Here is a 16,009-nt window from a genome sequence, read left to right on the forward strand (position 1 = left end):
AGAGTTCAGAAGGCCGGATCCACTTTAAGAGGATGAGAACTAAATGTGTCCAAGGTCACACGGTTGAAGTGCACAAAAGTCTTGAAAAGGTTCAGAAAGAGTTGGACCAAAAGAAAGGGACCAGTTAGATGGTCAAGGCGGCCAGCCCAGTCCAGAAGGTTAAGGGATTATTATTACCTTGTAGCAATCTTTAGAAAGGGAGGCCTGGCGGACACAGTACCTTAAAGTGGTGAGAACATTCCAGCGGGGGCAGTTGTTCCTGGCAGCGGATGCAAGTCGGTGCTTCGTCCGGGGGAAGAGAGGATCTCGTCGGGGAGGAAGACAGGAGTCCTTTGCACTGCCAGGGAAGAAACCAGCCGCAGAGTTTCTCAGGTACAAGGAACGGTCCGTTGATTCGCGGTTCAGTGGTGAGCGGCTAACCGGCCGCTGGGGTGCCTGGCACGGGCAGTTTGACCACAAACCGGTCTGGGGTGCGAAGAAAGAAGGTAAACTGGTTGTGCCCACCAGTCAGGGGAAGAAGCCTCTCCAGCCGGGAGATCTTCTCTGTCGTCGGGAAGTGGTGAGTCGTTTCCGCAGGGCTCCACCGGTGGTGTCGTCGTGGTAGGTCGGCTCAGCTTCTCCCTCGTGGGATTCTCAGGTCCTGTGGCGACTTCTGAAGTTCCAGTCCCAAAAGCCCTGCTTTTATGCAGCATACCCCCATTCACTCAGCCTAGCTGTCAATCAAACATGCTAAGTGGTGAGCCGGCCGGCTCACCACTTGGGCCAATCACACGAGAGTGCGACTTGAGTTACCAAGGTAACTCAGTCCAGGGTGCCTAAACCCCCTCCCACACCCTCTGTGGTACCCAGACAGAGTGGCACCACTTTTGGAGGCTTCTGTGGAGAAGCCTGCCAAAAAGTGGAACAAAGGGCTCGACTTGGGTTGGAGTCACAGAAGAGAACACAAACGCCATTTTAGAATCGAGTCCTGGCAAAAAATACCAACCGGAGAATTAATATTAAATAAATAACCCAGCGGTATGTTCGAGGCTATGAGAATTAAATAATTAAAGTTGGTAGCCTCGAACAATGGGAAAATCCCATAGGGAAATAATCACGGTCGAATATAAAAAGTAGTATCCACTGCCACTAGCCAAAACTCGATCAGGGGGGACGGAGACGTGCCCCCTCGACTAACAGACCCCGGGGCAATCGAATTGCCCCGACCAGTACGTCCACAATATGATGGTTTATACTGGTTTCTGTTAGTAATTTGGGACTAGTAAAGCCAATGGTGACTTTACATGCCCTGGGAGACAGTAGTCAGTCCCAGGGTATGGAGTCTATGGTGGGGTATCACTATGATACCCCTGTGTTACGGCATGGAGGGTGCTCTGTAACACACATAGTAACACCACATGAGACCCTATGGAGTAAAGGACCCCATAGCCCATAAAACACATTAACAGTCAAAGGAACACCATAAATCATGTCCAAGAGTGGGAGAAAAAGAGTCTCACTCTTGGCAGGAGAAAAAAAACAAACTCCAGAAATCCAGCAAAGCTGCTGGGGGACTCACTAGGTTAGGAAATCCAGCCTAAAGAGAGAATTCTCCCTAACACTCACCCCCCCCCAGACTAGGGGACAGGAGGATTTAATCCACTCCTGGATGAATCTCATACCTCTAGTCGATGACATACATCCTAGAGAGACCATCAGCATTTTGGTGGTGACACCCTGACCTGTGCTCAATGGTGAAATCAAACCATTGCAGGCAAATTGACCATCTCAATAGTTTGGGATTTTCCCCTTTCATTTGCATTAACCATCTCAAGGGTTGGTGGTCAGTCTGAATGACAAAAGTAGATCCATACAAGTATGGCCTAAACTTCTTCAGAGCCCCCACAATAGCAAAACACTCTCGTTCAATGGTTGCCCACCTTGTTTCAGGATCCTTCAGTTTTCTACTGATGAAACAAATGGGGTGCTCCCCACCTTTCCCATCCAGTTGACTGAGGACTGCACCTATTCCTACACTTGAAGCATCTGTTTACACAATGAAAGTTTGGTGGTAGTCAGGAGCTCGGAGTACTGGGGCTTGGCAAAGAGCCTTTTTCAGGGTTTCAAAAGCCTGATTGCATTCCTCATTCCACCTAACCATTTTAGGGAATTTAGGAGAGGAGATGACATTCAGTGGAGAAGCTATGGGCCCATAGTTCTCAATTAAATTCCTGTAATACCCAGTGAGACCTAATAAGGCTCTCATCTGGGTCTGAGTAGTAGGTGTTGTCCAATTTTGCACAGCTTCAATATTACTGGGCAAAGGCCTTATTTCTCCACCTCCTACCTCATGTCCAAGGTAGACCACTTTACTCTGTCCAATCTGGCATTTACTTGCCTTTATGGTCAGATTGGCCTTTCCAAGAGCCTGCAAACATATCTCAGGTGGTCCACATGTTCTTCCCAGGAATTGCTGAACACTGCTATGCCATCCAAGTATGCCATGCAGAAGTCCTCTATCCCATTCAGAACCTGGTTTACCATCCTTTGAAATGTAGCAGGTGCATTTTTCAATCCAAAAGGCATAACCTTAGACTGGTATAAGCCAACTGGGGTAGAAAATGGAGTTTTCTTCTTGGCATGGTCTGTCAGGGCTATTTGCCAATAGCCTGACGTCAAGTCAAATGTGCTGAGGAGCTTGGCTGCACCAAGTCTATCCACCAACTCATCTGTCCTTGGCAAAGGGTGGGCATCAGTCTTAGTGACTGCATTAAGAGCTCTGTAATCCACACAGAAGTTCTTTAGATCCTGCCTTTGGTACTAACACAACTGGGCTAGACCATGGACTAGTAGAGGGCTCTAGTACCCCGAGATCAAGCATCTTGTTGACCTCACCTTTGATGTGGGTTCTTACATTTTCTGACATTCGATATCCTCTGCTTTTGACTGGCAGACAGTCACCAGTGAGTATGTCATGCTGTCTCCAAGGGGTCAAGCCTGGTGAAAGTGAGAACAGAGAGGCAAACTGATTTAGCATAGACTTGCACTCTTCCTGTTGCTCAGGTGTCAGATTTGAAGAGAGATTTACTCCTTCAATCTTTTCGTCTAAAGGTAAGCCTCTGAGGAGATCAGGAAGAGCTTCACTCTCTTCTTCTTCCTCTGATGATGCTAGAAGCAAAGCTCCTACATCAGGTCTGGAGACATACGCTTTTAGTCTGTTGGTGTGGAAGACTGTTGGAGCCTCCTTGGGGTTTCCCAAGTCCACCAGATAGTTGACCTCTCCAAGTTTACCCACAACTTTGAAGGGTCCCATCCATTTGTCTTGCAAGGCCCTCTGCCTTGTTGGAATCATAACGAGAACTAGCTGGTCCTGAGTAAACTCAACCATGTTAGCCTTTTGGTCATGCCAGTGCTTGACCAATGCTTGTCCAGCTTTCAGGTTATCATTTGCTTCTGCCATCATTTGTGACATTCTCCTTCGGAGACCTATCACGTAGTCAGTCACTCTGACTGGCTTGGGGGAAGGAGCACTCTCCAACCCCTCCTTGATCAGGGCCAATGGACCTCTGACCGGATGACCATAAAGAAGTTCAAAGGGAGAATAACCTACTCCCTCCTGAGGGACTTCTCTATAAGCAAAGAGAAGGCATGGCAGGAGAAGGTGCCACTTTCTTTTAAGGGGGTCCTCTAAAGCACCTATCATGCTCTTCATGGTTCTGTTGAACCTTTCAACAAGTCCATTTGTCTGAGGGTGGTATGCGGTTGAGAACTTGTAAGAAACTCTGCAGGTTTTCCACATGGCTTTCATGTAGTGGGACATACAATGTGACCCCCTGTCAGAGATTACTTCCTTAGGAAACCCAACCCTGGTAAAAATACCAAGGAGGACCTTAGCCACAGCCGGAGCTGTAACAGTCCTTATAGGAATTGCCTCAGGGTACCTAGTAGCCTGGTCTACTACAACAAGTATAAACCTGTTGCCTGAGGAAGTTGGAGGATCAAGGGGACCAACAATGTCAATCCCTACTCTCTCAAATGGGACTCCCACAACTGGGAGAGGCACTAAAGGTGCCACATTCTTGGAGCCAACCTTACCAGAAGCCTGGCAGGCGTGGCAGCTCCTGCAGTATTTATCTACTTTAGCCCCCATCTTTGGCCAATAAAAGTAGAGTGAGAGGCTTTCCTTTGTCTTCTTGAAACTCAAGTGACCAGCCAAAGGAATCTCATGGGCTAACTGCAAGGACTGTGGTCTGTTCTCTTGGGGTACTACAAGTCGTTTGTTGCCCCAGGTGCAGACTTGGTTAGTTCACTGTAGAAGAGGCCATCTTCCCAGTGTAACCTATATTTCCCAGGCTCTTGCCCTTTAGCCTGAGCATCTGCCTGGTGGCGAAGACCTTCCAGAGTTAGACATTCTCTCTGTCCCTTACTGAAGTCTGCCCTGTTGGGTCCACCTTCTGCCAGTAAAGTCTGCAGCTCAGGATGGTCAACAGGATCCAGATCTCCAATGAGTTCCTGGCCTTCCGCTAGCTCTTCTTCAGAGTCTAGTTCAACCACACAGGGTTGTACCTCCCTCTCAGCCTCAGCTGGAGGGGCAGTTACTGGTGTAACTTTGGACAACCTAGGGGAAGTCCTGGTTGGCTGCACTGGAGTGCTGACAGCTGGTTTCTTGTTAGAAGTCTTAGGTTTACCCTTTGCTTCTTGTTGCTTAGAGACAGCAGCTGACATCTCCAGTGGAGCAGGAGTGATCTCTTTCTTCATCATCTCCTTGGGAGTACCTCTCATGGTTCTCTCCCTTGCAGGTCTGGTGAGCTCCTGTAACCTTTTACTAAGAGGTCTGGGGGTATGTGACACTACTCCAAGAGTTTTCAAGTCATTACCCAGCAGAACCCTTCCTGGCACCTCACTTTGTATGCTGACAGGTATCTTCACAGTCATGCCATTACACTGGATGAGAACTGGTAATTGGGGAAGCATCTGCACAGGCCCTCCAGCTAACTTGGTGAGGCGTTTGGGTGCCTTAGCAACATCCTCAGCCTGAGAAAACGATTTGTCCACCACAGTTATGCTGGCCCCAGTGTCCCTAATGGCAGGAGTCTCCTGACCATTCACCTGGACACTGTCCTTATAATACTCTTTAGTATTATCTGGGATAGAATTATAGACATCTAAGTTCTGTTGTTCTCACAAACCCAGAGATACTAAAGAAACCCTGGCTGAGACTCCAATGGGTTCATCAGCCAGTAATAGAAAGTTTCCACTTGCCATTTATACTTCCTCCTCTGGAGCGAAGGCTAAGGAGACAAGTTGGACCCCTGAAGGTTTACCCTTACATCTGGGATCTCCTTTCACATGGTCAGTAGAGGCACAAACAAAGCATTTACCAAATGCTTTCTGGAATGGTGGCTTGTTCTGACCTCCTTCTGGTTTGGCACCAGGAGGTACACTAGCCTGATTTGGTTTCCCTGGTGGCTTACCCTTTTGGTTCTGTTTGGGGTCCTCTTTGGAATTGGAATTATTAGAATTCTCTTTGGAGTCCTTCTTTGGCTGTTTTCCCACATCCTTTTTCTGAGTAGCCCTGGAATCCTTGTGAGTGGCCCTGTTGGCAACCCACAAGTCAGCAGCCTTAGCTAACTTCCTGGAATCTAATTCCTTTGAATCAGCCAAGTGCTGTCTGAGCTCAGGAGAGCAGGTATCATAAATTGACTCCAACATTACAAGATTCTTCATTCCTTCATAAGTGTTAACTCTGTAACCCTTAATCCATCCCTCTAAGTTTTTCAAACTTTCACTCACCCAGGTAGCCCAAGGGGTACCATCATGCTTTTTGAGGGTCCTAAACCTCTTAAGGTACTGGGAAGGGGTCTTCCCAAATCTTTCTATCAAAGCTAGTTTCACACATTCATAATCCTTCTTATCCACCTCCCCCAACTCCATTACCACATAAGTTGCAACAGGGGGAAGCCTAGAGAACAGCCAGGGAAGTAACTCATTCCCTGTGATGTCCTGGAGCCCATGACTATACTCAAACATTTTTAACCAATCCAACACATCCAACCTAGGTTCATACATACCCACTAATTCCTTAGGCATCCGGGGTCTTTTGGGACTGGAACTCCTAGAAGAACCAGAGGAGAGAGAAGCATTTTCCACAGACAACTTTTTCATTTCTAGTTCATGATTAAGCTCTATTTCTCTGAGTCTAAACTCAGCTTGCTTCTCCTCAGCCTGGGCATTCATTCTTCTGAACTCTAGCTCTTGGTTTCTTTCAGATTGAGCTAAAAAACGTTTGTACTCTAATTCAAGCTTCATTTTTTCAAGTTCAAAATAAGCAGGGTTACATGTGGGACCTGGTATAGGGCCAGTAGGTACAGTAGGTAAGGCAGACAGAGGCTCAGAGTGGCTAACGTCATTAGGTTCACTGTCCTCTTCTGACTCATTATCAAGACTTTGATTCAGATCAATACCATCACTGTTTTCTACATTTGCTGGGGGGGTAGATTCCTCTGTACCACCCAGACTTTGGTTTTCTAACAATCTTTCTACAAGTTCCATTTTCTTGCCCTTCTCAGAGAGAGTCTTATGTCTACACAATACTTTTAAGCAATCAGCAGTTTTGGCAGACAATGATTCTAGGGTATAACTCTCCATAGCAGACATAGTTAGAAAATCAGCTTTTTAGTGCTAAGCTCCGTGGTTAGTTGTCCTAAAGTGTTCAACAAGCACTCTAAAGTGTATACTCAATACAAATCCCACCGCTGTACACCAGTGTTAGGCAGAAACCTGTGCAGTTCCCTCTGGGACCACTGCAAAAGATTTAGGACTACAGGTTTCTGCCTAACAGAGTGTATGTTGAAAGGTTGCACACTTAAATGTATAGGTGGCTGCCTGTGTGAGTGTATGGTGAAAGGCTGCACACTTTAATGTATGGGTGACTGTCTGGGTGTGCCTGTATGGTGAAAGGGTGCACATTAAAATGTATGGATGGCTGCCTGGGTGTGCCAGTATGGTGAAAGATTGCACACTTAAATGTATGGATGGCTGGGTGTGCGTGTGTGTATATGGTGAATGGTGTGTGTGCTTGCATTCAGGGGCGCAACAAAACCTACATTTCGGGGGAGCTAACCCTTCAAATGTTGGGAGAGGTGCTAACCTCATGGGCGGTGAGGAAGGGGCAAACGTATTTGTTTGGGGCATCTCATTTCTTTACGCATTTTAATCAGACTATTCTAGTGCTGCTTCAATGTTACAAGCAGTTAACTCTCTCCTTTAAGGTTGAAAGCACCCACTTATGGTGCACTGCTGCGAGAATGAGTGGTCTCCTGTTGCCTCTCTACCCTTCCAATCACTCCATTGGCATGCAAGTATTAAACCCACATCACAATTTCAATTGCCTACAAAATGTGGCATTTGGATGCAGGTACTAACAGTAAAATGCTTTATGTTAGTAATTGCTGGGCTCTTGTTAACAGCAAAACCCAGGTGCCATTTAACATCTGTGTCCTGTCCTGTCCTGTCTGGCAACTGCTCTGAAGGTTGACCAGGTTGAGTCAACTTAGCCCACATTTTCAGGGGGATTGGGGAGGGTGTGCTGAATCCCAATCAACTCAATGGTGTTGCACCAATACTTGCCTTTAATGCCTTGATTACTCATTACTCCTAGCCCTATTCGTCCTCGTCCCAGTGTGTATGAGACAGTACTTGTGTATGAGGCAGAGTGCCTTATACACAAGTACTGGGATGAGGTAAAGGTATATGGAGGTAATGCCTGACTTAGCTACCTGTAATCATCATTACTCCTAGTCCCACTTTTCCTCATCCCAGTACTTATCTATGAGGCCAAGAGCTTCATACATAAACTCTGGGACAAGGAAGAGGGACATGGGGGTAATTCTGGGCCCAACAGCTGAGTTTGGAGGTTGGGGTAGGGTTGGGGGAGAGGGGATGTGTGGGGGGATGGCAGGATTGTGCAACAAATCATAAAGGCTGTCCATGTCCAGGCTAAGCAGGCATGATATGTGGTATTAGTGGCTAGAGAGGTATTTTGGTGAAGACAGTCTAGTCATTTCTCAGTTTGGTATGACATTTTTTTAACTGGGTATTTCTGATAAAGCACTCCTGCTAAGTGAATTACCTGGCTAGACTGCCATTTGGGTGCTGCCAGTCTAGCCGCTTCTTACTGCGGCTTTGTATATTTTTCTGGGCATCTGTGATCAAATGATATGATACAAGTAATTTATAACGTGCCTGTACACAAGTGTTTCTAGGCGCAACAAGACAAAGGCGGGAAAATAGAGGGAGGACAAGACAAACAATCTTACTAGGCCTTGTGTCATTCAGATCGTGCAAGTGCAATGATGAGAAGTGTAAGGGGAAGCGAGGGGGGAAGTGCAAGGGAGAGGAGAGGGAAAAACAGGGCAGCAATGCTCTGACTAAGTACAGCCAGGGAGGTGCGGCTCTAGGTAGTGCAAGGAGAACAAGGGACTGTAGGTTTACAGTTACAGCCCCTAAGTGCGTGGTAGGCCCATAGGCAGTGCAAGGGTGACAGATCAAGAAACAGTCTAAACTCAGTGAGAATCTGAGGGTAGCCAAGCAACCAGTCGGTACAGCAGACAGGTAGGTCAGGTAGGCCAGCAGGGGAGGGAGACATAGAAAGCAGAAGAGAAGAGGAAAGGTTTGAGCTGCTTCCAGAGCTTCAGGTGGTCCGGCTCAAGTTTGAGAGGGGCAGGGAGGCTATTCCAGAGGGAGGCACCTGCAGAGGACAGAGATCTACCACCTACTCTCTGCCTGGAAAAGCGTTTAACCCTTAGAGAGTTGTAGGTTGCAGAGGAAAGGGCTTGAGAAGGAAGATATTTTGGAAGAGAGTGTTGGATGTAGTGTGGGCCCCAGACCCAGAAAGCCTTGTGGACAATGCAAAGGGTCTTTAACTTGATCCTTGAAGCAACTGGGAGCCAGTGGAGAGATTTCAGGGCTGGAGAGATACGATCCCTGGGCTTGAGGCCAAGGATACGTCTTGCAGTCCTGCTCTGGATTAGTTGCAGTGGGTGGAGAGTAGAGGGAGGTAGATTGAGAAAGGGGCTGTTGTAGTAGTCCAGCCTAGAGAGAACCAAGGCTCTGGAGACAGTGAGCTTCTGGGGGAAAGTGAGAAAGGGAAGAGTACATTTGAGGAGGAGCAGCTGGTAGTGGGACTTCCTGGCGATGTCCGAGATGTGAGGAGAGAAAGAGAGAGTGGAGTCAAAGATAACACCAAGGTTGTTTGCCTCACAGAATGTCGAAGGAAGAGGGCCCAAGGCGGGCAGCCAGAGTGAGAGAGGCAAAGCAGGGGCAGGAGTCCAAATGAGAAGGATCTCAATCTTACTGACATTAAGGCAGAGATCATTGGAGATACACCAATCCTGAACCGCGGATAGACAGTCAGGAATGAGCCAGAGAGGAGAGGAGTCTGAGGGAAGCATGAAGGAAAGCGGAGTGTCATCCGCATAACACTGAAAGTTAGAAGCAAAGGTAGAGATCAGGTGGGCCAAAGGGGCCAAGTAGAGGTTGAAAAACCAGGGTGAGAGGATTGAGCAGAGAGAAAGGGACCAAGTTGTACCTGGGAGGGGCTGTCCAAGAGGAAGGAGGTCAGCCACTCAAGGGCCTGATCCATGATGCCCAGGTTCTCATGGAGTCGATTGATCAGGATTGATCAGGATGGCGTCGTTGAACGTGTCGAAAGCAGAGGAAAGATTAAGAAGGATGAAGACAGAAGGAATGCTGGAATCAGGGTTAGAGAGCAGATCTTCAAAGGTGTTCAGGAGAGCAGTTTCCGTGACTCTGGCAGCTCTGAAGCCAGACTGAAGGTCATGGAGCACAACCAACAGATTCCGTGTGGAGAGTAAACTGGGAGATGGGCAACTTTTCCAACAGTTTGACCAGGAAAGGGGTGATGGAGATTGGGCGATAGTTTGCCGGGCTGGCAGGATTGGCAGACAGCTTCTTGAGGAGTGGATGCATAAGGGAGTGCTTAAGGGGAGAGGGGAACGTGCCAGTGGTGAAAGTGTGATTACAGAAATCGGCCAAGCCTGGTGCAAGGGTGTGTGCATTAAAACACATATTTATATCGTTCTGCTAGTGCAGTGTGCGGCATATCCCTTCAGCAGTACGTTCGTGGGTATTGCGCAAGTGTGATAATCTATGCCGGCCCAGAGTGTGGCGCGACCAGTGATTTTTTGCAGAGTTGGGGGGGCCCCCCTCAGCATTGCTCGCAGGGCCGCCCCCACATTGTGTGTTAAGCCACTGCACAGGGGGGAGCATTCACTCAATCAACACTCCATGCCAGTCCCTCCAAACATTCCATGCACACAGAGCCGGTTGCAAGGGAATGGCAATTTACAACACACTTATTGCCACAGGATGGGCCAGGACATCTACTGGTGTGTCTCCAGTTTATTCGAGGGTCATTAATTAATTCAAACTGTAGGTGCAGCATGGAGTACCAGCTGGTAATAACCCTTCAGCCTGTGTTGAGAGACCCAAGCAAAAAGGGACCTTATCCACAGGTTTATGCCACTGTAGTTGCCATTAAAGCCAATGACGCTTAGCAAATAGCGGCCTCTAGCACATTAATAGGAAGGAGCCAGTATGCAGGGGCAATAATCGGGGGACAGTGGAGGTATAGGAAGAAGAGGTGGGATCCAAGCCTTTCCCACCAAAAGGCACACACCCTACCAACACAGAAGGCCGAATAGCGAGAGAAACAGTAGCAGCAAGGTGCAGTAGCAGCAAGAAGAGAACACAGCAGAATCTGAATATGTGAGCATGTCATGCTGGATGCAGCCCTCGTTTCCTGCGACCTGAATGGGCGAGCATCAAGAGCTGCGCGCTAATAAGGGAGTCCCTATGTGTATGTCTTCCATCTCTAGACATAGGGTTTGCTTCATCTAGCCTGAATAAAGCAAAGCGTGCTACCCATTATGACAATGAATGGTGTCCGCAATCCAGCAATGTGTACCTCCCAGACTGGGAAGGGACAGAATAATACTTTATTCTCCAGCTTAAATCAAAATGTATTGCACGTGCACCCTGAAACAGATATATGCACACTAGGCTCTTACTCATAACACCAGTGTGCGGTATCATGGACGAAGTTGGGATTTGAAGGCTGGAATGCTGCCTATATCTATGACAGTCATTCCCCCCTCTTCCAACCTCTGAATCCATGGAATGAGTGGATGCTGGACAAAATGACCCAAGAAGATTGTGTTTCAAAGGAATTATGTAATCATATGTGACCTAAAATCGAAAGGGGTAATGCTCGCAAGAGCTCTCTTACCAGCTTATTCCAACCAGAAAGAAAGTCCAATTAATCCGCATTAAAGCAGCAACCATTATGTATCCAATGTCATTGTTAACTTGCTTCCCTTGTCCAAGCATGCATTTACTCTGTTTTGTTTAGGACATCAGTCCATGCTGAAGGCGATGATACTGTTACACACATCCTGTGTGAATTGCAGCACATGCATCTGAAGCATAACTGCACTCTCTTTAGATGCATACTGTACGTCAGATAAACGCACACATTTGATATCACAAAGGTTTACCTTTTCCGGATGATTCCTAGTGACAACTGGGCCTTTTGTGTGTAGTCCAAAAAGTCATATCTCCTAATCTGCACAAGTCTAGCGTTAACGATTCGCACGTGTTCTTATGGAAACCATGCGTGTGTTTGTCTTTACAGGAAGGAGACTATTTAATCATATCTCATAACTTCACTCGGCGACCTGACAGATTTCTAATTAATGATAATGCTGAACGCCAACAGTACCCATTAGACTGGAACTCCAGCTATCATGGGCAGTTTTATTTTAATGAAGACACAACTACATTATCTTACATTGGTAAGTTCTGATCTGATGGTTTTATATTCATTTGATTTATTATGTATGTTATAAATGCACTGACTACTGACTTGGCCCCTTCAAACATCGGATTATTGTATATATTGTGGGTTTTAACAACACTTTGATTGTGAAGCACCTCAGCTACACCCCTTGGCCGACTGCACTCGCATCTGCAAAAACTCTTCTCTGACGGAGACACCCATCCTATTGCGGTATTTGCACTGCAATTTCTCCCCCTCCAGTGTAAAAGGCCATGCACTAGATACTGTGACTTCACCGGGAACTGCATCCCTAGCAATCCCAGGGTGGCACCAGTACTGACACATGCATGGGCCAGGGGTGCTTGCAATCACTGCCGCTGTGCTCAGAAGGCACAGACTTGCTACCTGCAGCAGCCACTGGGCAGGGTCTGCATCCCTGACCGGTCATAGGCAGCAGGCACCACAGTGGTCCTTTTGTGGAAACTGGGAGAGGGCCGGTGTGTGCACACCCAGGCAGAGCCTCATCCGCAGAAGTCTCTTGTGAGGTTTGCATGTCTGTGTGGAACAGGATGCATTTGCAGCACCCTTCCCTGAGTGTCTTAGTCTCTGTTAAACTCTATGCTGCTCGGACCTCCAAAGTGCTCCCCATGGATGGAGAGGAAAGTGCAATGGTGTGCCTGCCTGCACATGACTGACCTTTTTATCATCCCCATTATAGATTCCACAGGCCCATTCCTACCATCAGGCCAACCACTGCATCAAGGCCCATCTTTGGCTTAAGACAAGTGTGTTCAGAAGCCAGTACCTGCTCTGAGCGCAATTCATGGTCCAAAGGACCCTCCCTGTCACGAGACCAATATCTGCTGTGAGGTTCATTCCAGGCCTGATGTCCATACCTTTTTCGAGACCCATCCTTGTCACATGACTCATCAAGCCAAGATCCTTTTGTGTCCCGAAGCTCATCTATTCTATTAGCCCCCAGCCCTGCTTTGAGGCCCACATCCTTACGGTTCTATGTCATATCATCAATAACTGTTTTTTCAACAGGTGTTTTCCAGAACAATTTTTGTCAAAAAAAACTCGACCTTTGTATTTTTTAATTTTGTGGGGGGTTCCCCACCTTAGCCCCCCTTCCACCACCTATTCTTTAGTGTTCCCCACCCACCAACCATTTATATGCCCATTCCGACCCCCCACACCTCTCAAACAAAATTACTGTGTTTTTTGGGCAAAAATTATGAGGAAAAACACCAGTCGAAAAAACGGGTTTCGATGATAGGACGTCGTACCATCCCTACGCTAATCATCCGCTTCCCTCATCAAAGCGCTATTGCTTGTGATGGATTATAACATTGGTACATAGCATATGCCATGGATCCATCTGGGCACAGAAATTGTCACGCGATGGACAAGCCACAGAGCGCATTTCCGGAGGTTTCATCAATATGTCTATGAACATACATGGTATTATTTTCAGGGTTGTTTCAGGGTTTGCATTTCATCATCAATATCAAGGCAGGTTAATGTTAAGATAAGATAAAATACCACTATCGCTACAAGTGTGTGGCACAAATGAACATTGTGTATTTATACTAATGAAAATGCCAATAAACAAATTTGAAAATAAATAAATCAATATCAAGGCAGGTAATATCTCTCCTACTTTAGTGTTATTTGTGAACATGTGGTAGGTAGAAAAAAGACACACATGCACTTAACTGTGAACATCCACAACCCATCGTAAATCCTGTGTTCAGGGGGATGACTTACGCTCAAAAGCAGCAACTCAATATAAGTGCACCCGAAGGATCCACATTGCACCCACATTGCACATATCTCTCATGCATGCACCTTTGGAATGGATTCAGAAATGTTCTAGAAACTGTATACATCATCTGAAAATGACCTGTGTAATGACAGTGTAAACTCATCTCCAGGGGAGCTTTCCTTTTCCACATCGATGCCACAGTGTGTCAAGTTAATGTAATGGATTTCATGATGCCACATTCCTCTTGCAGTGTGTAGGAGACCAAATCCAAATACTGCGGGTTACATGTCTTCCAACCTGGACCCTGCCGTCGTGGACAGCTCCGTGTACGTGCAGATCATCTACTGTTATTACAAAGATTGTATTGCCCCGCCGCCACCGCCACCACCGCCACCAGTAACTGGTGGGACAACAGTCCAACCAGCAACAACGCTCGCAACTACTCCCAAGCCACGTATCAACGGACATATGTAAATATTGCTTTTTATAAACATTTATAACGTGAATCGTGCATATCAAAATGTAGGTGGGACTGTTTGTTTTTATTGCTGGATATGTTTGAGGTAATATAGCTTGATTGACAGATCATAATTATTCAGTATGTTATGTTGAGGTTTATATTTGACAGAAGATATTTAAAACTTGAAATTGACAGCATTGCTCTTTTGTTGTGGGTTGAGGAACTACAATCACTGTTCTAAATTAACTAGAGCCCAGCCACTGGACCTTCCCCATCCCCAGACCAGGTGGAAAGCAGACGTCTAGTAAACAACCTGTACTGGAGAGGACAGACGACCCTAACCCAGCCCACCTGAAAAGGTGCGGCCATCTTGTAATGCACAAGCGATCGGTCATGAGGACAGGACTGGGCTACATATCCGAGTCCTGAACCAGTGAGCAGAGTCTCACCATCATGCCAGCAATGGATTACAAAGAACAATCCTCAGTGACCATCCTTATGTTGCTAGTTTCTTTTGTATATTGACATTTTCTGGAACTGCCCCTCAGATATACACACAATCTTCTTGATGCTGACTCTCCTCAGCCTTTTATGATAGCAGATCTGTGCCCCCTGAGATAACGAGGTAACTCTAAGGGGAAAAGGAATCATCGAGCCCGGTGTATTACAGACCTAGTATTCCATGGCTAGCATGACAAGGATTTCTTATTTATATAGTGCTTTTGGCAACCGAAGTCGGTCCTCATTTATCGACCTTGCAAGGCTGGGCCCAATTTGCGTAGCCGAGATTCCAATCTGTGACCTGCAGATCACACACAGAGCGCAGAACCCATTGAGCTATCTCATCAGCTACGTATAATATTAAACGTAGTGCCTGTCATTAGTAGATCTGTTATAGCCGTTAATTAAAGAAGTCGCCCATTTTAGGATCTAGTACACGATGTAAAACTAGAGGCTGCTGCAGCAAGTGTCACTTGAAGCGAATTACTGTGCCCTATTGTGGCTCCTTGGGGTATATGAATGTCTGTGGGATTGTCAACCTTATGGTGCCTTCAATTACCCTTACACAGTCTTTGCCTGCTAAATGTGACGCTGAAAGGAGAAATAAACTTGGGGAGCAAGAAAAGAGAAGGGAAAAAAACAATTGCAGAAATAGTCGAAAGAAATCGTAAAATTGTAAAATCAGTGCAGTGATAGAAGTGAGAGGGAGAAGAAAAGAAATTGGCAAAAAAGAAGGAAAAGAGAACACCACAAAATGCAAAAGAAGGGGAAAAGAAAATGACAGCATGGTTTTGAATGTGGGTTGGCACCTTTGTGTTATAAGAAATATATTTCCCAAATGCATGTACTAGGATACTGCGAGTGACGTCAGTGCGTGGACTCTTGCCCTAAATGGTTACAGCACTTCTCCAGGGTTTGCAGTACCTTTACAGCGCACACTTCGGCTACTTTATCTCATCTATCAATGTATATATATTGCTTCATGCTGGATACCTGCCACTTGTAACCGCCGGACCTTCTAATATTACCCCACCTTAGTGTACATAGACGAAAACTGCATTAATCCTTTACTGTATACATCCTATAAGGTTGGTGCTGGGATACTCCCGCTATTTGAATCATGGACTGCTCATTATTTTCTGTGATTAATCCATTAAAATGGATAATACAAGACCTATACATTCAGTGGGTCAATGAGCAATAGTTTTGATGTCCATGTTACTTGATTATAATTTCTAGATCCATGAGAGCATCATGTTTTAAACTGTCTGCATTCACATAGTGTTGCCATGGGACATCTGCAGAAGATGTGTGGTGCCCGCCAAAAGGTGTGCACTGCTTTATGCAGCACTTATAACACCTGGGTCATAACATGCCAAAGGATAGTCACATGTGGTGGGTTACTGCGTGCATCTGGATGCATGTGCAGACATGTGGGCATCTG

The 16,009-nt window shown here is 46.5% G+C and overlaps 1 protein-coding gene across 1 annotated transcript in view; it reads left to right on the top strand.

Annotated features, from left to right (window-relative positions):
• LOC138498338 (fibrocystin-L-like) overlaps positions 1 to 16,009 on the top strand; it is an 848,238-nt gene that overhangs the window by 545,491 nt on the left and 286,738 nt on the right. The window contains exons 20-21 of the mRNA XM_069622136.1: positions 11,693 to 11,852; positions 13,855 to 14,074. Coding sequence (XP_069478237.1) covers positions 11,693 to 11,852; positions 13,855 to 14,074 — 380 coding nt within the window. The remainder of the gene's footprint in view (positions 1 to 11,692; positions 11,853 to 13,854; positions 14,075 to 16,009) is intronic.

Source organism: Ambystoma mexicanum, chromosome 5q (assembly GCF_040938575.1).
Source record: "Ambystoma mexicanum isolate Mex_15411 chromosome 5q, UKY_AmexF1_1, whole genome shotgun sequence".
Taxonomy (NCBI): Eukaryota; Metazoa; Chordata; class Amphibia; order Caudata; family Ambystomatidae; genus Ambystoma; species Ambystoma mexicanum.